Source organism: Neofelis nebulosa, chromosome 1, assembly GCF_028018385.1.
Source record: "Neofelis nebulosa isolate mNeoNeb1 chromosome 1, mNeoNeb1.pri, whole genome shotgun sequence".
NCBI lineage: Eukaryota > Metazoa > Chordata > Mammalia > Carnivora > Felidae > Neofelis > Neofelis nebulosa.
The window spans coordinates 41,781,299-41,803,171 of NC_080782.1; the positions used below are offsets into that span (position 1 = coordinate 41,781,299).

The 21,873-nt window shown below is 44.9% G+C and overlaps 1 protein-coding gene across 5 annotated transcripts in view; it reads right to left on the reverse strand.

Moving 5' to 3' along the window:
* The window catches only part of HTR4 (5-hydroxytryptamine receptor 4), a 180,668-nt gene that overhangs the window by 16,505 nt on the left and 142,290 nt on the right, over positions 1-21,873 (reverse strand). For 4 of the 5 annotated variants that reach the window (XM_058719602.1, XM_058719609.1, XM_058719582.1 and 1 more), the window contains one exon: positions 14,511-17,381. The exons of the other annotated variant lie outside the window; for it this stretch is intronic. In XM_058719602.1, the coding sequence (XP_058575585.1) occupies positions 17,291-17,381 (91 nt within the window). In that variant the 3' untranslated portion in view covers positions 14,511-17,290. Of the gene's footprint in view, positions 1-14,510; positions 17,382-21,873 lie in introns of those variants that run through there. 5 annotated transcript variants of the gene reach the window in all.

Consider the following 21,873-nt stretch of genomic DNA (forward strand, 5'->3'; position numbering starts at 1 on the left):
CTTCCAAAATCCTGGGTTGCCTGGGTCCCCACCCCTCAGTCAGATTCTGGGCCAGGGAAGCAATGAGGTTCTTTTTGCAATTGAACTCTGGGTCCCATTCCAAGAAGGAAGAGCCATCCATGGCTCCCTCCTGGTTCCCAGAGACATCCCAAAGCCGGGTACTGGGAAACCCCATGCAAATATCTAATCCCCGTCAGGGCTCTAGGCTCTAAGAGGCTCTCTCGACTCTATCCACATCTTCCCTTAGCAAACATCACATTCCACTTCTAATGAGACAGGAGGCCAAGCAGAAACCAGGGTCCTGCGATTAGGACTTTTAAGGGCAATCTGATTAAAATAATTCACCATAAGTTTAAAAAAAGCACAGAACATACCCTCTTGGGCTCTCTTGTCTCTTCTTTAGCTCGTCTCCTGTGATTGTCTATGATGAAGAATCTTTGACAATATGGTTGCATATATATGGCCACTGCCTCCATACAGGTGTCTCTGACCATCTCAATACGGTAATCCCTTTCCTTCTTGTGAAAAAACATCGCACTTCCTGCTTCTGTAATTTATTTGACAATATAATCTGCCCTCTGACAGCCCTTGATGTAGCTTATTATTAAGTGCAACTTGTACGTGCATGTAAGTGGAATGTTTCTAGATAAATTGCAAGCCTTTTGGGGAGAGAAACCACACCTCATTTCTCTAGCACCGTCCAGCATTTTACTGACCATTATTAACCAGGCACTGCTGGTTGAGAGGCAAACGTCCAGAATTCTAATTTCAGTTCCACTAATTAGTGGCATCTCAACCTTAGACCTCCCTAGGCCTCAATTCCCTCATCTGTAACATAGAAATAAGCAAAGCACCTCGCTGAGCAAATTACGATGAGTGGTAACTGAAGGGGCGCATGCCCCTTGGGCGCTCCTTGCGCCCGGCATGGCGCGCCTTAAACATTAGCCGGCGCTACTCGAGGCAAACTTTAAGCGAATGACGTGATTAAATGGTAACTCGGACCCCCAACTTTTTCTTCCTTCAACTGGTTCTCTCTAGCCCTTCGTTAGTGCAATCACGCGCCTTGGTATCCTGCACTGACAAAGCTCCCTAAACGTTTACCGGCGGAATATATGGAATATTCTGTGAAATTCTTCAATGTCAATAAGGCAGATGCTGCCATGAAAATTGAAGAAACTCAGAAACGTTCATTGGGCCATCAACAATCAGCTGAAGACTTAGGTGTCTGGGTAGCTGTTGGCCACACGTGCCTTCCCAGAAATCAGACCATCAGAACCCAGCGGCTCACACACTGGAAGCCATGGTGCATTTTAAGCAAGAGTTGACACTCCTCCTTCACTCTGGGTCTTCCAGCCACAATGCTGTGCTTCCAAATATTGGTGTAGGGCTGGGATTACACAAAAGGACAAGAGAACCGTAAACTATTGCAAATAACTAATATTTGAGGTGTGTGTGTACATATATTGTGTATATATACATCTATATATCCTCAATAATTAAATTTTAACTACTCTTACACATTTATTCATAACTTTTCCTTTTTTTAAGTGCAAGTGACAACATTGCTTTTCTTGGATATAACCCTTAATGAGTCCAGTGAGTGAACTTTCGAGAGTGCAACGTGTAGGTAAGTTTATAGACGTATCTGAACATATTGAGCCAATTCTGGCCAAACACAAACAAACAAACCAACCAAAAAAAACCAAACCCCAAACCCCAAACCAAAACCTTTCCTTGTGAAAAACCTCAGAATAGAATAGAATTCTTACAAGCACTTTCAATGTGAGATAAAAATTTAGATTTTCAGAAATTTTGGAATTTGTTTTTTGAAGACCTTCTCGACTGCCCCTGTCCACGTCAACCTTGCCGAATTAACAGTACGGTCTTCCTGTGACCTCTTGCTGTTTGCCATTTTCACTAGATGGAGGGATCACATAAAACCACGTCCACTTGAATCCGTGTTTTTATGTACAGAGATTGTTCCTTACATTTGTATTGCAGACCATGGTCTTACAAAGCCCTTTGACATCCATCGTTTTATTTTTTATTCACCCCAGACCCACGAGGTTGTGTGAAGATGTGAAGGAAGAAGAAGTCACACACCCCCTTCCTCTGCCCAGACAGGGTGGGAGACTTTATTATTTTTTTTAATTTTTTTTAAAAAATATTTTTATTTATTTTTGAGAGACAGAGAGAGGCAGAGTGTGAACAGGGGAGGGGCAGAGAGAGAGAAAGACACAGAATCTGAAGAGGCTCTGGGCTCTGAGCTGGCAGCACAGAGCCCGACGCGGGGCTCACGAACCGTGAGATCATGACCTGAGCGGAAGTCGGATGCTTAACCGACTGAGTCACCCAGGTGCCCCCAGGGTGGGAGACTTTAGATGATCACACTAGACTATGCTAATTGGTCAGTCTTACCTTTCTTAAGTCCAAGCATGTTGGGTCCAGACAGGGCATTAGCCTGGCAGCCTGGGACAGACCCAGGAAGGAACACAATGTGAGCTGCTATTTGGATGGTGATGTGACGGGGTAGGGATTGGTTGGTGGTTAGCCAGCTGCCTGGCAGTAGGTGTTAGGACACTCAAAGCCAAGAAGACAAGGCTTGGTGGCAGGCAGAGTAAAGAGGCTCGCCAGGGAGCTGGGATCCTGGAATAATGACTCAGGGTGCTTTACAACACCTGGATAGCTCCCACAACCTGCTGTGACGTTCTAAGAACCCTGGCCTTTTCTGATTAGCTCCACTCCTGTTACCCTTAGAGGAACTCTGTTACTTAAAAGGCTCTTCTCCACAAATATTGAGTTAATACCTTAAAATCATTGCCATAGACTCATAAGGGAAGACTGCATCTGGCTCAACATAGCGACCCCCAGGGCTGACTTCCCCGGGCAGGGAGGTCATGTTGTCCTCGTCCTCAGATGGACAGTTCTAGGTCTCCTGGACAACAGGTGCAGAGGAAGTCACCCAGCTCTTTCTAAAGCAAGGCTGACTGCCACAATCAGAGGCAGATCGTTAGCTTTCGCTGGTGTGGCAACTCCGTCTCTACAAAACGCACTTCCAGTTACTCTGCCCTATGTATCAGGGGCAATGCTGAAGCTTCTTAAGAGTCACTTTCATGGGGGCGCCTGGATGGCTCAGTCGGTTAAGCGTCCGACTTCGGCTCAGGTCATGATCTCACGGTTCGTGAGTTCACAGCCCGCATCTGGCTCTGTGCTGACAGCTCGGAGCCTGGAGCCTGCTTGGGATTCTGCGTCCCCTCACTCTCTCTCTGCCCCTTCCCCGCTCATGCTCTGTCTCTCTCTGTCTCAAAAATAAATAGTCACTAAAAAAATTTTTTTTAAAAAGTCATTTTCATGACTCTTGCAGAGACAGTATCAGGAAGCACAACTCTACACGCTGTCCAACAAGAGTCTATTTGAATCTACTGCCTTAAAGAGAATCTGAGCCATGGCTGATTTACAGCTAAAGTTGGTCGGAAATGACAGAGACTCTTCTCATGAACGAACTTTGAAATGTTACCTATTTTTATAGTTACGAACTCACTCTAACGCTGTACCGCTATGAGCCTCACAACCTGCTTTTAAACCCCGCTTTGAGTGTGCACTTTGTTCAAATGCGCTTTGGCCTCTGGCCAAAACTAAATAAAATACGGCTCCAATCTGACCGCACCAGCTCTGTTGTCAAAAATGTCCTGGCTCATCTCACACTTCCTCACGGCAGGGTATTACCGCTGGTCCCTCGCGGCAGACTGAAGTCTGGCACATTCTGAAGCCATCTCTGTCCTGGATGGAACCGTTAGGAGGGTGTTGGCTGCTGCTGCTGAATTTCACTCTCTGCAGCACCAACAATGAGGTCCTGCGGGGCGGGGGGTGGGGGGAGGGTGTGTTCGTTTGGTCAGGGCTTTTTCCATTAGGTTTGGTCATCGGCAGTTGGCTGGTTACATACGCAGTCCTAAGATCAAATGGCTGGAATCCAATTATCCCAGCTTCCTGTCTGCAGAGTCCCGCCAGGGAAGAACACAGTCCTGTTTGCCTGTCTTGTCAGGCTCCCAGGATTCAAAGTATATCATTTGGAGAAAATCAACAAACAACAGACCGTCAGATGTTTTAAGGGGGAATGAATGTGGCGTGGAAAGAGGAAGGGCCGGTCCAGGATGCAAAAATGTACCTGATCCTTATTCTGCCTCCTCCCGGCTCAGTGTCCATCCTTTTGCTTCTCTGAGCTTCAGTCTCATTTGTTAGAGGGGGATCGTAACACCAACCACTGGGTTGTTGGGAGCTTCTGGTAAGATGATGTATGTAAGAGAGCTTTGAAAATTCTAACGGTGAAGGTGATGGTAGTAACGAGGTGAGCCGACATTTATCGAGGGTCTACTGTGAGAAGGGCACCGTGCCAGGTCTCTAATAGACGCTGTCTCATTTAGTACCTGCAAACATCTCTTGGAGAGTTGGTGATGACAGTAATGATTTCAATAGCAATGGCTAACATTTCTGAAGTGTTTATCATGGACCAGCCTCCAGTCTCAGCTTAGTATTCGTATTAACACGTGTAACCCTTGCCTCGTGTGCAGTAAGTACTATTATCCTTTCCTGACGTGAGGAAAACTAGAGACAGAAGCTGACTAATTTGCTCAAGATCATGCTCCAGTAAGAGGCCACAAGGAATCAAACACAGGCATCCTTATTCTAGAACAGGAGTCGTCAACGTTTTCTATGCAGGGCTAGATGTAAGTATTTTAGGTCATTTTAGTATTACAGGGCTGACTTCCTTGGGCAGGGACGTCACATCCTCCTCAAACAGCCTCTGTTGCTTATCCCTCTTCTTTTCTTTTTCCTTTTTTTTTTTTCCTGTCTACTTAGTTTTTTGTTGTTGATTTTTGCAAATCAACCCCTTTGCAAATGTAAACCCCATTCTTAGCTCAAGCGTCGTGCAGAAATAAGCCGATGGCTGGATTTGGCCCACGGTACTCTTTGCTGACCCTTGCTTTAGAAATAATTTTACTTTTACAAGTGCAAAAACTAAAGCTCACGTCTTTAAGTTACTGAAGTTAGGAAGCTAATCTAGTTTGTCTGCCCCCAGAAACTGCCAACAGCTTTCATGTGTGCTATTAAAATGTAAGGTACTATCACTGAGTTAGGGATGCTGCACTTATCCCAATTTCCAAACAGAACAGGCTTTTGGGGGTGCCTGGGTGGCTCAGTCAGTCACATGTCCCGACTTTGGCTCAGGTCATGATCTTGTGGTTCGTGAGTTTGAACCCCGCATTAGGCTCTGTGCTGACAGCTCAGAGCCTGGAGCCTGCTTTGGATTCTCTCTCTCTCTCTCTCTCTCTCTCTCTCTCTGCCCCTCCCCTACTCACGTGCTGTCTCTATCTCTCAAAAATAAATAAACCAAAAAAATATTAAAAAATATTTTTAAAAAAAGAGAACAGGCTTTTTTTCCCTCTTGGAACAGATTTGGGGACATGCCAGCAGTCAGAGATATAGCAGACCCAGAGCCTAGTACAGTGCCTGACATACAAATTGCCACTGAGTGAAATCATTCTGATTTCCAACTGGATTCAGCGACTCACCAAGATCTCAGCCATTTTCTCAGACTCTTCCAGACCTTGCACTGGAGTCTGTAAGTGAAGGCAGTGACATATTCCTTTATCTAGCTCTTGGGGAATCTGTAACAATTTATGAGATAGTTGCCACAGAACTATTTGGGGGAAAGAAAGATGTTACAAGAAGAAATACGATGTTTACAACAAATTGCTGTATAGACAGCAATGGCACTAGAGGTTGTATGTGAAATAAATACCTCACTGACTGGAGGCAGGACAGGGGAAAAAACTGTGACTTCATCAATATCATCGTATCCACCAATATAACCTCCCACTAAACAGGGATCTTCGTTTTAACCTTGGGTTTCTCCCTCAGAGAATAAATGAGTTTCTTGGGAACGTATCTAAAAATCTGTGCATAAGTCCAGATTTTTAGGGGAAAGGCCATAGATTTTACTTGGCTCTCAAAGAGTTTTATTATGCCTTCAATGTTAGAACTACCATAAATTTTTGCAGTGTGGCTTACACGTGACGAGGGAAAGGGAAAGATGAAGCGTCGTGGTATATAGTGATCAGTAGTAGGTTTTCCAGAGTCCCTTGTCAGTATGATGCTTCATTAAGTTCTCAAGATACCCACTTAGGGTCCTACCCTAAGCAACTCACCAGTTCCCCACTGGCACTGGTGTCTGGGTCTGCACATCCATCCAGAAGATTAATCACCAGTCCAGGATGGCTGCAGTGACCAGCACTCAGGAAAGCCAGCAGGATAGAGCAGGCCCAGTAGGACAAGAGTCTCTTCCATTTTCTATTCAGCCCCACAGTGGGGCCCACAGAGACTGCCATGACAAGCCCTGAGGCTTTTTCCCCCATTAGTAGCGCCTAGCAGAACGCTTTGTATTGTTTACAAATACAATAATTGTACAAATTGTATTATACGAATACAATAATCCTAAAGATTATTGCTGGTGGTGGTTTTACACCGAGATGGCTGTTTTGTTTGTGGGACTGACAGCATCCTTCCTGGGAGACTGTGGTTGTAGCCCCAGGGAATTAGGTACTGTGGACCAAGACCAGCCTAACCCCCTTAGGCTTCACAGACAAGGCTTCCCCATGAACTAGGCCTTGGCTTTGACTGATAAGTGGTGGGAGAAAAGCACAGTGGGTTGCAGCAGAGCAGTGAACAGCCACATCTGGGCCTGACTGTCGGAGAAGGCCGTGGGCCTTGGCCCACTTGTACTCGTTCTGCCCAAGGTGGGCACCGTGTTGTGGGCACAGATGACATATTGGTGAGCAACTGTGAACCACTTTGAGTTTTTCAGAAATGTTGCTGAATAGGGCACATTTTCAGCAGATGGAAAATTGGGGAGGATGTTGCTTTATTGTTTTATGTTTGTTAGTTATCGTGTATATATGTGTTATTTAAAAACTACATTGACCTAGACAGATGCAAAGGGAAAAGAATCAGAATATAGTATAGTTACCTAGTACGAGATAATGGGGAGTGAGCTCTGAGAAGTGGCAGCAACACTAAAGAGAAAAGACTAGATAATAATTAAGATAATAATTAATAATAATGATGATGATACTTAGCATTTGTTGCCCCGTCCTATACATTTTAGCGTACAGTTTCTTCATTAAGCTCACTGGACTTAACACTTTTTCCCTGGCTTTATAGTTTTGGGGACCATTACCTTTTCCCACCGAGTAACATGGAAGCCATCAAAGGCCAATGAACAAAATTGATTTATTTCTCTCCCCTCTAGAAGCACGAAAACCTTTTGTCAAGTGAATGAAAAATATGTGGCATCTGTCAAATAGGCTGGGACACTTGTTTCATGAGAAACTTGAGGTTCAGAGGGGTAAGTGGCTTGCCAGAAGTCACTCAGCTGGTGGCAGAATTCCAGGTGAAATCAGAATCCATGTTTTTGTTCCATCGCACAGGCGACCGCAAGTGAAACCATCAGCAGCAATAGGAAGGTTTGAATAGCAAATAAATGCCAGGAAATTAGAAAATAAATAGAGACTGCTCTCCACTGAGAAAGCTACTATTAGATGAGACAGAATTCTGGAATGACTTTGGCCTTTTACTTTTATAAGCTCAATGTTTCCGGAAGGCTCTGTGTTGAGGAGAGGAGATGCAGTAATGAGGTTGACCCTGATAAGATTCCCCTTTCCTGGTTCCTTCCATTGACTCATATCCCCTGGACCAACTGCCCACTCACTGGCTGGCTGGGAAAAGAGGTCCCACCAGAAATGGTGTCTTGGCTCAACCAGCCAGGGATTTTCACTTGAAATGATAAAGCCCTGTGGCTCAACTTCCCTTTCACAAAAGCCTTGGTAATGGATGATTCACAGTCTCGTCCGTGGCAAGTTCCTGAGGATGATAAAGAGATATTGCTATAGGCTTTGGAGGAAGAACGTGGGGTGAAGAGGGGGATGGTCTGTGTTCTGGCCGAGAATTTCATCATTAAGCAATGGCATACGGGCCCCCAGCTGGACCCTGTTGACAAGAAGACCATATCCTAAAGATTATCATGCTAATTCAGGGGACCAAGGCTGGAATGAAATGACATAACCCCCTAATGTCATTGAATACTGAGAAAGACTCAATTGAAATGAAATTATCTGGTCTCAACCAAGTTTTTTTAAAAAACACAATAATGTCTGACCTTTCATCCAAGGCTCCAGACCAATTTAAACAACCATCCATCCAGGCTACAGGTTACCCACACACGTTACAAAATATTTTCTAATTTCAGAGGGAGTATCTCTTTAAATCTGATGGCCTTGCTTCTGTCCCTTTCCTTCTACACAGGCAGGAAAACAGAGTAATGATTCTCAAGATAGGCAAATCTGGGTTTGTATCCTGGCTCTGCTCATTATTTCTTGTCCGACCTTGGTTCCAGAACTTAGTGTCTTTAAGCCTCATTTTACTTATCCATAAAATGGGGATTATCATATAAAATAACCATGAAAGTATTAATAAAAACTGCCAGCTATCTGCTTGGTGCCGTTTTAATTGCTACCATATACACAGTCTGATTTAAATTACACAACCTCATAAGTTAGGTAACATTAACACCTCTATTTTACTCATGAGGCTGAAACTCAGAGAAGTTAATTAGCTTGCCCAAACAAGCTGGCAAGTTGGGACGTCAAGATTCAATCCGGTATTCAGTCCATACTTTCTCTTTTTTCTTTTTGTTTTGAGGGGCAGGGAGAGGCAGGAGAGAGGGAGAGACAGAATCCCAGACAGGTTCCGCACTGTGAACGCGACGCTCGACCCCACAGACTGTGAGATCATGACCTGAGTGAAATCAAGAGTCGGACGCTTGACCGACGGAGCCACCCAGGTGCACCAGTCAATACTCTTTTGGAAGGTTAAATAAGATATGCAAAGGGACAAGGAAATACTTCCATATGCCAGGTGCTCAACAAAGTCGAGTCCCCTTACCCTCTTGGCAGGTAAAGTGTGACTATTGCTTAGGAAACTCCTGAACTGGGTAAGCTAGAGACACTTAGGTATTCTGTGGTAAGACAACCGAAAGACAACTCCACTTCCTGTCTCTGCTCATCATGTTACATCTTCTCTGTCCCTGCAACCAATTCCCCACACCATCCACATCTTCTCCTGCACGGTGGCCACAACCTGCCCGCCCCTTTCCAGATTAGACGACCGAAAGAGACACAACCACCTCCTGCCACACTCCCCACTACCCCACGCCCGGTTTCTCAACACCTTTTCCATAGGACTCTCCATGTGGTTTCGGACTTTCAAATTCCATGGAATCCAGAGTAATAACAGTAACAGCTACACCTCAGGGAGCGCTTCCTATAAGCCAGTGACCATGCTTCACTATTTACGAGCTCGCAGCAACACTCTGGGCGATGCATCATCATTATCCCCGTGAGAGGAAGCAACGGAGGCTCAGAGAGGCAGGAACTTGGCCAAAGTCCCACACAGTTGGCAACTGGTAGAGAGACTGAATGTAAACCCATGTCCATCTAGTGGACAAAGCCAACGCTTCTCAATTTATAGATGGCAAAACTTAAGCCAGAAAGGGGCAGGGACGTGTGCAGAGCCATACAGCCAGTTAGTGACAAAGTGGAGACAACAGGCCCCATTTTCTGACATCTCTTGAGCATGCTGTATCACGCCTTAGCCTGAGCAATCTCCCCGTGCCCATTCCACATCCAAGGTCTGGTCCACCCATCATGCACTCTGTCCTCTGGGCTGTCTCAGTAAATGGTGAAACGGTGGTGCCCAGGGTTCTCTGGTATGTCAAATAATTCAAGCAACTTCAGTCTGATTCCCCACACATTCCACAAAGACAAAGCTTTAAGCTTAATTTCTTTTTCAATAGACAGACCTGAACCAAAAAAAAAAAAAACAAAAACCTTGCCATACATCAGGGAAATAATGGTATTTTAAAACTCTAATCCTTGGGGCGCCTGGGTGGCGCAGTCGGTTAAGCGTCCGACTTCAGCCAGGTCACGATCTCGCGGTCCGTGAGTTTGAGCCCCGCGTCGGGCTCTGGGCTGATGGCTCGGAGCCTGGAGCCTGGAGCCTGTTTCCGATTCTGTGTCTCCCTCTCTCTCTGCCCCTCCCCCGTTCATGCTCTGTCTCTCTCTGTCCCAAAAATAAATAAAAAAAAAATCGTTGGAAAAAAAAATTAAAAAAAAAATAATAAAATAAAATAAAACTCTAATCCTTTTGCTACTTGCAAGAAATACGCCAAACATCTTGATTTTGCTCAAAACTGTCACAGAAAAATTTTCCTCTTATCAGGAGGCTGCAGCTTTTGCAGCGGGTGGAGCATTAAATAGTAGAGCAGCAGAGGGATTTGGACGGCACTGCCGATGCTGCAAACAATGAAAAGCTCCAAATTCTTCCAAATGAGTAAATTCAATGAATTGATTGGACAGCTCCAGCGCATAAAAACCTGTGTTGGGTGCGAGGAAAAACAAAACACGATCGGTAAGAATTGGCCGCTGTCTTAAGGGAGCTCAGGAATCTGGTAGGGAAGCTTGGAATGTATATAATTAATGAACCCCACAGGAAAAACACAGACGAACAAATAAAATGCTCTGGGGTTGGAACAGGTCAAAAACCTCATGCTGTTCTAGAGGCTGGGAAAGATTTCAGGTAGAAGGTGTTATCTGAGAAGTACCACGTAAGGGAGGTTGGGAGGGGATGCCCAATGGACTGAAGAACATCGGGACCAACAGCCTGATGGTGAAATGCAAAGCAAGAGTAAAGGGAGGGGCACCTGGGTGGCTCAGTCGGTTGAATGTCCAACTCCTGATTGTGGCTCAGGTCATGATCCCAAGGTTGGGGGATCGAGCCCTGTGCTGGGCTCTGCGCTCAGTGTGGAGCCTGCTTGGGATTCTCTCCCTCTCTCCCTCTCTCTCTCTCTCTCTCTCTCTCTCTGCCCCTCTCCACTGCTCATGCTCTCTCTCTCTCAAACAAAAAAAAAGTAAGGGGAACGCAGAACATACTGTTTGCTTTGTAGGAATACAGAGGAATAACTGGAGGTAAAACTGAACAGTAGGTTTGGAAAAACTATGCAGAGCCCAGAATTTGGTAGGCGATGGAGAATCCTTGAGGGGATCTGATCAGGGAAAGAACATGCTCCCGGTTGTGTTTCAGAGCCAAACGCCCCGGTCCAGATGAAGATAACATCAGTTGTAGAAGGAGGGTGTAGGACGATGTCAGGAAGGATGGAGAGAAGGAAATGTATGAGAAAAAAAAATCTGATTATATAACCAGATCGAATTTCCTCTTATTTCTGATACAATGAATAGTTTTCATAGGAAACCACTTTCTGGCTGGCCAAGAATGGACTTTACTTCTAATTAGATGGTATTTGGAATTAGTTTACTTAAAATCACTGAAGAACCACTGTATAAATGCATCTTTATTTGTTTGGACAGCCTACACTCCATGGAGAAAGAAGGGAGGCAAAAGGGGAAAGATGTACAAGAGGAAGATTCATCTATTTCAAGAACGGTTCTTGCTGCTAAAGAGAAAAGGCCTCAGGGGGGTCAGGCTCCCTCAACAAGTGACTTGGGGGAGAAAGGCTAGCCTTGGCAGGGGTTGGGACCCATTTCTGGCTCCAGGCAATCTCTGCGTCCTTTGGGAAATTTTCTGGTTAATTTGTCAGCTCATGTGGGATGGGAAAATGATACTTACCTTTCAGGGTTTAAATTTTTTCTTTTTTAACATTTATTTATTATTGAGAGACAGAGAGCATGAGCAGGGGAGGGGCAGAGAGAGGGGGAGACACAGAATCCGAAGCAGGCTCCAGGCTCTGAGCTGTCAGCACAGAACCCGACATGGGGCTTGAACTCAAGGACCGTGAGATCATGACCTGAGCCGAAGTTGGTCGCCCAGCCAACTGAGCCACCCAGGCGCCCCACCCTTCAGGGTTTAATATAAAATGCTTCCCACCGAGCCAGTACAGAGTAAGTAGCTGATGAATGGTATCTAACACTACTGAATTGCTATCAGCTTTTACTGACTTCTCTTACCCCATCTTCTGCCACGTTCCCCACGTTCACTACGCACCAGCCGCACATGCTAAGCTCCCTTCTGTCTCAGTCTTTGTATTGCATTTCCCTTTGGCTGACATGATATTCCCCCAAATCAACACATGACAGACGCCTTTTTGGCATTCTTGTCCCAGGTCACAGGGCTGACCTCCTTGAAGCTTTCCTGGACTACTCCAGATAACATACCCACCCCTGCCCCATCTCGATTTTTTATGTTCTTTATAGCACTGGTGAGTATCTAAACTTGTCTAATGCACCCACATGTGTCTCCTTGTTTATTTTCTGGCTTTCGACAAAAAAGCAGACATTGTCAGTATTATTTATTAATAGGCATCTGGCAACAGACCCCTGGGACATAGTAGGTTTTTGAGAAATTTCTGTTTCTCTAAAGAGTGTAGCGTAGTTGGCAGATAAAATACAGTAAGTACTAAATCCATGTCAGTTCCTCCTCCTTGTGTAGGGCCAGAGAATGGCTGGCTCCAAAGCGAAGAAAGAAAATTTGGAAGGAAAGCAAGGAAGGAGACAGTCATCCAAGGCTAAGTCAGTCGGGGTTCTGAGGTCTCGTTCTTTGCCTGGACACAGGGGATGCTTCACAGGGGGTGGGGTCTCAGATTTTCCTTTTAGGATACAAATTTCAGGAAATGGGGCATTTCCTGTATGGCAAAAGAGGTTTTGAAAGTAGGTGGACAGGTGTGATTCCGAGGAAAATTGTCTGGAGAAATAGTTCACGGGAGTCTTACGAATGCTTTACAAAAACTTAGGCTGGGGGGAAATCAAGTATCATCACGGATTTTAGAACAAAAAGCCTGACCCAGCTGCTTAGGGTTTTAGGCTGCAAAGAAGGCTCCTGCCAGGGATATCATTCTATTATAGAATAGATATAATACTGTATATTATAATCATTCTATAATAATGATTATGTTACAATATTAATGGGTAGAGATGAGGGATTGAAATCTACCTACTATGTTCCCCATTCTACTTTGACCTATGTGCAGTGGGGTTCCCAGTAAACTTGTGTATGACAAAAGGATTCTGATTTGAAACCCTAATTCTCGTCCACCCTCTGCATTTTGTATGTAAGATGATGGAGGCCCCAAGGATTAAACAGAAGAGTTGAGATGAGTACCCTGCCCCTGAATGCTTATGGCAGTCTTTCCATTGCCCATACTCAGAAGAGATTGAGCCCGGATTTCATAGGCACCTGCTCTAGGCCTGACATCCTAGTGGCTCCAGGGAAAGGGAGCTAGACTCCAGACTCTTGGATGATTTGTGACCTCAAGGACGGTTTCAGTAAGGAAGCACATGCTTAATAACTTCAATCCACGACCTCTGGATATACAGGTGTCACGCTGCCTTCAATGGCTTCTATAGCGTATGCCCAGAGGGTGGCTGGGTTGGATTTTTCCTGATGGTCTGCTCTTGGGATGACCATGTCAGAGGAATCTGTCCTAGTGCATGAGGCCTTGACAAAGGTGCAGTAAGGTAGAAGCACATTATCTAAGGGTCCTGGGCTCCTGGTTTTACCTTTAGAGAACCCGATATTAGAGATGGAAAATTCTCCAGCTTCAAACACCCAAAGCTTCTAAGAGACGGGCTGGGCTACCAAAGTGACAGAGAAGCTCCACAGAAGTGAGTCATGGGATTGACTTTGGCATTTTATTATAGATTCAAAATTCAGTTATTAGTTTTGAGACTTAAGATTTCCCTCAATGTATAATTTATCTAGACATGTACAGAATGCATAAGTATAAACATATGTGTAATTTATCAATATTTATTAATAAATAGAATTTATCTATTACAAAAACAAGTCTATGTAGGTTCCTGTTTTTCCAAGAATGCATTCCTGGGAACAGCATCAAAGAGTAGATCCTCATAAAGTCGATGATGCTTTCCATAGAAACAGATTAGAGAGAGCCCAGTACCTTCAAAGCTTTTGTTCAAATAAATCATAGGTATAACTAATAATTTCATAAAACCAAAGATACAACCATCATTAAAATTTATAATCCTTTGAAATTATAAAATTAAGTTCCATGTTCTATATAACAGGCCCACATATACGTTACATGTTGATTACACAGACCACTCAGTGCATTATAAACTATAAGAGTGGCCCCACTTGTAATTCTTTCTTCAAAATGTAAACAAAATTTAGGTGGTTACTAAATAGCATTAAACCATAATTCACAATAATTTACATAGACTATCAGATTAGAAATAAAATCTCAGTTATCTGGTTCAGTAGCTCAGTATATACTTTATATAACAGTCTTTTCAGCTGCTCATTCATAATCAGTCCATGTTTGAGGTTTTTATTTTCACAGAATTTTTATATATATATATATATATATATATATATATATATATATATGTGTGTGTGTGTGTGTGTGTGTGTGTGTGTGTGTGTATAAATAGCATTTACAGGATGGGGATAATTTCGATGACCCAGGTCGTTTTTTTCTCCAAATGAATGCTTTCAAGGCAAAAAGTCATTTGAATTTAACTTCATGTGACTTTGAGGTTCCATGAAAGTGAAGCTCATTTTTACCACAATTAGTCTGTGGTCACCATCCCTCTCCACTGACTCCTCCACTTCGAGAACAACAATACTCCTTCAAATGAGAAGTGCTTGTAATGTACACAGTTGCAGTGTGGGTGTGTGCGGTAACCAAAGGAGGAGGGATAGACGCGGAAGGAAGAACCCCCGAAAGGTGTCCCCTCGGTATTGTGTTTCACCATGGGAAGCTCCTTCTCTAGATTGGTTCACATTTTGATGAAGAAATTCTTAGTCCTTGAGAGCCCAGGAGCATCCAAAGTAATCCAAAGGAATCATGAACATACAAAATGGCATTTGATGACGTATGAAATGTTTCCACAAAAACGATCTTACTTATCTCCACAACAACGCTGCGAAGCAGGCGAGAGAGTTTCTTTCAGAGGCCAGCGAGGTTGAGGCGAGTCAGCAATGATTCAGTGCCCATGGCGCTTCTAGGCTACACCCATCCACACATCCGTGCTCACAGAGGCGACGGGCAGCACGCACAGCAGTCAGAGCAGAGACTTTGGCTATATCATCGTGGCTTCGGGACCTTGGGACTCAGAACCTTGCTGCTCCCTCCTTTGTATTGTAAGAAACCAGCATCCTCAAGAGGGTGGTTGCCCCCCAAGTCCTGAATGTAGTCAGCAGAGAACAGGGACTTACAAAAGGAAAGGGGGTTGGTCCGGCCAGAGTCAAGGTGCCAGTCATGACTTTACATAAACTGTCTTCCTACTGGATGGGATGAGATCTCCAGTTCAATCTGATCTCCACTGATCAGCGGGAGTTCTGGTCTACAGACGGAACATTTCAGCATTGGTGCGATATTTCTCAACAGCATTCAGGAATTCTATCTAAAGGACACTGCTCTTTAGATGTGTTTTCCCTTTCCCTAAGGCAAGACTTTCTCCCTGATATAAGACTTCACCGGACAGAGAAATATTTTTTTTTTGGCATCTGGGTGGTTTGGGGGCAATCTTCTCTTCCTTACTCTCTTCATTATTCCTTATTCCAGTCTCTTTGTCTTCCTTATTCCAGGCTCTTTCTTGTCTGGTTCAATTCCAGAACTAAAGTCAACATCAATGGAAATGATAACTGACACGTCTTAAGCATCAGGATCAACGTGTAGGATAAAGTCCTGGGGTGCTATCAAATCACAGTCAAGATCAATGTTAAAACCTCACACGGCTCATGTGACACAGTTGGGTTTATTGCCCTGGGACCCTTCCTCTGGGGCAGTTGGCAAGAGCCAAGGACTCAGCTCTGAAGAAAAGACATCCAGGTTAATCTGAAGGGCAAAGTTGGCAAGACCATGGGTCTAGAAGGCCCCGATGAAGAGGGTAGCTCCTTTGAAACAGAGTCAAAAGGCAGGCAAGCCATGGCTTTTCGAGGTAGCTGACGGCTGTAGCAGCATCCTGTGGTCCTAGAAATGGAGAGGGATCTTGGCGATCCCCGAGTTCAAACTTCAGTTCACGGACGTAGAAAGTGAGGCCTGGGAATGGAAGGGCGGGGGTCAAGATCTCACAGCGTGTTAGGAGCAGAGCCAGGGCTGGAACTGGGGTCCCCGGTTCCAAGTCAAGCACTGTTTTCCCACCCCAGCACTGCTCAGTCCTGCCCTCCTGCACTTGGGGAGCTGCAGTGAGTGTCACTCTTGTGCAGTGCAAGCTGCCAACAGTCTTCTCTGGGAGCAACAAGGCCAGATTCAAGGCTTTTGAGCTGCTACCGTGGGCTTCGCCACAGGTCTATGGGAAAGATTCCAAAGTCTTTAATACACACTGCGATGTTGGTGGCCCTACACAAGGCTCTTTAGAAGAAGATGCCCGGTTCTAGTCCAAGAGGGAAGCAAGCATCTCAGAGCTGCAGGGCCCGAGGCCACGGCATGGGAGGAAGCCGTCTTCGGCCAAGCTGCAAGGGTGCCACAGAGACCGTTCTCCTCCGAGATCCCTCTGCTCCCGTCTCTTCCACGGTACATAAATGGACACCGGACTTAAGGAAGAGGGAGGGGAAGTCTGCAGCTGACATGGGGGCTGGCCAGGAGGATGCACGCTTGGACCCAGACACCGGAAGGAAAGTGTATTGGTATCTGGCACAGCACAGGACGGGGAAGAGACAGCAAGCACTTTGAACATGGCCGTAACAGATGTGAACAAGCAAGTAACGCGTGCTTTTGCAACATGGCTCTGACCAAGATAGGCGTGGGGAGGATGTGTTCTGACAACGTCTGTGAGCAGACACAGCAAAGAAGGCTTATTTGGAGACATCTATGACTGAGATAGGACACAGCGAGCGATCGTGTTTGGAACATGAGAGAGACAAGAGACAAACCAGGAACAGTAAGGGGACATACTGGGGACAACAGAGAGTGTGAGGCACGGGCGAGACGCCAGGAGGAGGGAGTGCTGGGGAATGAAAAAAAAAAATCCCTTCACAGGGGATCTCTGGAGGAGAAACCCCAGGCAACAAGGAGGTTGTCCTGTCCCCTGACTCCCTCCAGCGCCACCTGCTGAAGCCCCAGAGGAAATCCCTGGTGGCCGTGGGCTGCCTGGCGTAAGACACGGTGGAGAGAATGGCAGGTGCAGTCCCACACAAGCAGCAGTTTAGAATCTGCCCTTTCTCCGAGGGATGGCTGTCTTCTGAGTCACTGCCCCGGGGCCTAAGTGTCACTGGGCTGAGCAGCCACCAAGGAAGAAGCTGCTGGAGGGTGACAGTGACTCTCCCATTGGCCACCACACTCCACCGCATCCCTGGAGAGGGGAGATCATAGCACCTCAGAGTTGGAACGGACATCCCCGATGATCTCTGCAGGAGTGCCCCTTGTGCCACACAAGTCATTTACCCCCTACTCGGGAATCTCACTGACCGGCCAGGCCATTATTATTTTTGAACAACTTTAGTTTTTACAAAGAACTTATTAACGTTCAGCCAAAATCTGCCTTCGTACAATTTCCACCCAGTGGAACTGCTGTGCCCTCTGGGGCCCACTCAAAATTCTTCCCTCTACTAATTATATCCTCCAAATTTTCTCTTCTCCAGGCTACACATTCCCATTTTCTTTAATAGTTCATTATATATTATGGTTTCCAGATTATTGCTCATAATGATCACCGTTCTCTGAAAACAATCCCTATCATGATGATCTCTCTTGACATACGGTACCCAGAACCAGCACAAATCTACACAGGGAGCCTGACTTGTATATATCATGCACTTTTCATCATCAGTTTACTTCTGTATGAATGTAGTCAACACTAACAATGGCAACTTGCTCTAGGCTTACAGGGAGCTTGTTAACAATTTGTATCTTTTTGACACAAAGAGCTGTCAATTCCTGTGGTTCTTTATTAAATGGGTGCAGAGTGTTTATTTATTTATTTATTATTTTATTCTATTTATGCCAAAATACAGGCCATTACATTAGTCTCAGATAAATTTCATTTTACAGGTTTGGTATCATTTTAGTCAATTGAGGTCATTCTAAATCATAACAATCGCAACATTCAAGATGCGATCATTTAGCACCTGTTCCAACTAGACTTTAAGGATTTCACAAGCACACGGAAGATCAGATAATTTATTGCTACCTAGACCTTTCAGTTTAGTGTCATTCTGCCTTCTAGCTCTTTGGTCTTCAGGGAGGATCAAAAACGAAAACAAAACGACCCTGTTGGTTAGGGCAGGGCTGAAACAGACTTGTTTCGGGCACAGACTGCCTTCCCCGGGAACAGCTCACACTCAGTGGGCCTGAGAATAAACCCACCCATGGAAGGCTTTATCCAGAGCTTTGCAGAAATGAATCTGCCCCGCGGTAAATCTGTCCTCATAATGAAATTAGTTGGCATGAATTGTTTTTTTAATGAAACAACGCTGACTCTTGCTCACAAATCATTTGTGTAATAGCTGTCTTAGCATTTTGGTAAGGTCTATTTCAAGCTATGAGTCTACCGTTTCTGGAGTCTAGCTTTAGTCTTTTTTAAGAACTGGGGCAATATTTACTAGTCTCCCTCCAGGTTGCCCTCATTTCCCCCGCCCTCAAAAGAGCACCAGTCAGAGATCTTATCAACTAGCTCCTTTAATCCCCTGAGATAGAATACATCTTGGCTCAGAGACAGTTAAATATTTTTCATGAATCCTGGACAGCAACCTTCTCCCTGTAATATTCTCATCTTTCCGGATGGAAGACTATTCTTATTTCAATAGAATATGCAAGATTTCTTCCCTAAATATTGAGATCTAACTATTTCTGGATTTGCTACTTGCTCTGAACATAGCTTTGATTCAGCCTTGGCTATATATTCCTTCTTCTATGCTATTTTCAAGTAAAAGCTCTCTAGATAACTCAAGATGCAACCTCAAGTCTTCATATACCTCCCTCCATTTTTATGTCTTGATCACTAAACATATCTATTAAAAGAAAAAAAAACGAATAGGAAGGAAGGAAGGACAAAGGAAGGAAGGAAGGAGACAAGGAAGGAAGGAAGGAAGGAAGGAGACAAGGGAAGAAAGAAGGAAGAAAGGAAGGAAGGAAGGAAGGAAGGAAGGAAGGAAGGAAGAAGGAAAGAAGGAAGGGTTTCTCATTTCCCACTAGCCACATTTCCTTTTTTATCACACTTTTTATTTCCACCATCAGCAACAATAAAACCAAGCCAGGCATTAGGCTAAGCGTGTTATATGTGTATTAATCTGTGTATTTTGTGCCCATTTAACACACGAGGAAACCGAGTTTCACAGAGTTTAAATAATTTCCCCAAATTTACTCAGTTAATAAATGGTAGGATCAGACCTTACATTTAGGCCATTTTTGATACCAAAGTCTGTGCTCTTAATTGTCCTGATATATTGTTACTCGTTGTCTCGAGAACTGTCATAGCTAAGTCCAGTGTTCACGTGCTGCTGCCCTAGCGTTTCCTTGTCCCACTGTGACAGATTCCAAGGTAAAAGGAGCATGTGCAGGGGTTTGTATTGTATCTATTCCACCTGTGGGAAGCCTGCAGGGTGATGTGACTCCTCCTTTTATTGAAACACAGTGCGACTGGGATGTTAACCCAGGACTCGTTCCTGGAGACCCCTCCTGCCCCTTAAAAGAGAATCTTTGCCAAGTGGCACATGTACATTCCGTGATGGGGAACTGGGGATACAAAGCTGAAAAGGAAAAAAGTCCTGCAAAAGGCAGGAGAAAAGTCAGGAGGGCTTGGTCAAAGAGAGGAGCTGGGTGAGGAGACAGCACAGAACGAGGACAGAGGACGGACAACGTGCAGAAGATACGGGCTAACAAGAGCTATGGAGTCGGGTATGCGGAAGGCTCCAGAGTAGTCAGGGAGAATGGAGGAGGTTCTCCGAGAAGCGTTTCTCAAGGTTACACTGGCTCTCTCATACAATCCTTCCAGAGCGTCAGAAATAAAGATCGAGATGACCATGGAACCACTGTTGGATGTCTGCATTCCTCTTCAGGCTACATGAATGCACAGAGTATTGCAAGGTGAATGGAAGCCAGAAGGCAGGGACCTGGGAACTAACGCCTTTTTACCGCTCATCCGCACGTGCCTCCTCTCATGACTTACTCCCTTTCGTGTGCCTCACTTTCCCCATTCGCTAAATGAGGAGGAGGATTATCTAGAAGATCCTCTGTGGCTCTGACATTCTGATTCTATGAGAGGCAGAGATGGTGGGTGACAGATCCAGACCTTCTGATTGGGCACCAGCTGCGTGTGGGACTGCTCTCCAAAGCTGTGGCTAATTGCTTGAATTTGGCTTTTAATATCCTATTGTTAGTATCTGACACTTTATATTCCGTATGGAGGGAAGAGGTTTCGCTGGAAACACGGGGAGGCTAATTTTTGGTTTGTATTAAAGAAGCTGAAAGACCTTAATTTCCGAATCTGTGAAATCACCCTGCAAAGCTGTTAAATGTATCTGGGGAGGATGGGCTAGGACAGCCGAAATGCCACAACTTAGAATGCAGCGAGACCACAACTGTCTCTCCTCAAACATATGCTTAGGCAAAACATTGGCAGAGCCGCTCAAAATCCCTGATGGAAAACCTCATTAAGAAAGAACCTCCGACATTTTAACACACGAGTTCCTCAAGTGCCATTTCTTGTTTTGGTGGTTTTAGTAAAATCGCCTACGATGTACAAAGCATTTTCGTATCTTTTTCCATACTTAATCGTTTACACAAATCCATAAGATAGGAGGGTATGGGGTTATCATTTCAATGTGAGAAGAGGAAGAAGGTCAATGTAGGGGCATGGGCTGATGGATGGGAGAGGGGGATCCAGGACTACAAATCGAGCATTCTGCCTCCCAAACTAGGAACCCTGTCCACCGGGGAATGTGGAAGTCATTTGTGTGCAGGGAAGAGTTTTGTGGCGAAGTTGAACGCGAACAGTTGAGGAAACAGACCTACAATTACTTGTGTTCCAGAAGAAGGAGACTGGCGAAGTCATCTTTCGCAAGGTGGTGTCCAGAGGTTATGTGTATCAGAATTATCTTGGGAACCTACAATAAATACAGAGTCCCAGGATCCACTCCTGACCTCTGTCAGCAAGGGTGAGAGGTCAGGGGTTGGGTGGGGAGAGCAAGCATCTTCATTTCTAAAAAAAAATGCTCTCAGCTAATTCCTATGCACATAGGAGTAGAAGATTCTATGAGCAGGTGGATATCCAGTATTGTACTCACACCTGAGGCCGTGCTTTGGGCCAGACACTTAGGAGGCTTCAAAGGGAAAGTACAGGTGAGTGGGAAGGGTCAGAGCTACAACATGAGGCATTCAGTGGTGGTCCACAAGAGATCGGAATGGAAGCACTGAAATGCACACAGCAGTGCATTTTAGCCAAGTGGATCAGGGGGCACTTCTGGCTTTTTATGACACTGATGATGAAATAAGACTTGGCAATGAATCACAAAAATGAGAAGTTAAAAACGCAAAGGAGGGGCACCTGGATGGCTCAGTCGGTTAAGCATCTGACTCTTGATTTTAGCTCAGGTCATGATTTCATGGTGTATGAGTTCCAGCCCTGAGTTGGGCTCTGAGCTGGCAGGGTGGAGCCTGCTTGGGATTCTCTCTCTCTCTCTCTCTCTCTCTCTCTCTCTGCTCCTTCCCAACTCTCTATCGAAATAAATAAACTTAAAAAAAATATGCAAAGAGCGAAGTTTGGAATGTGTTCTTTATGTGATGGAAAAACAAAATCCTTGGGTACAATTAGCTTATTGAAACTAATTGAATTGTCTATAAACAGC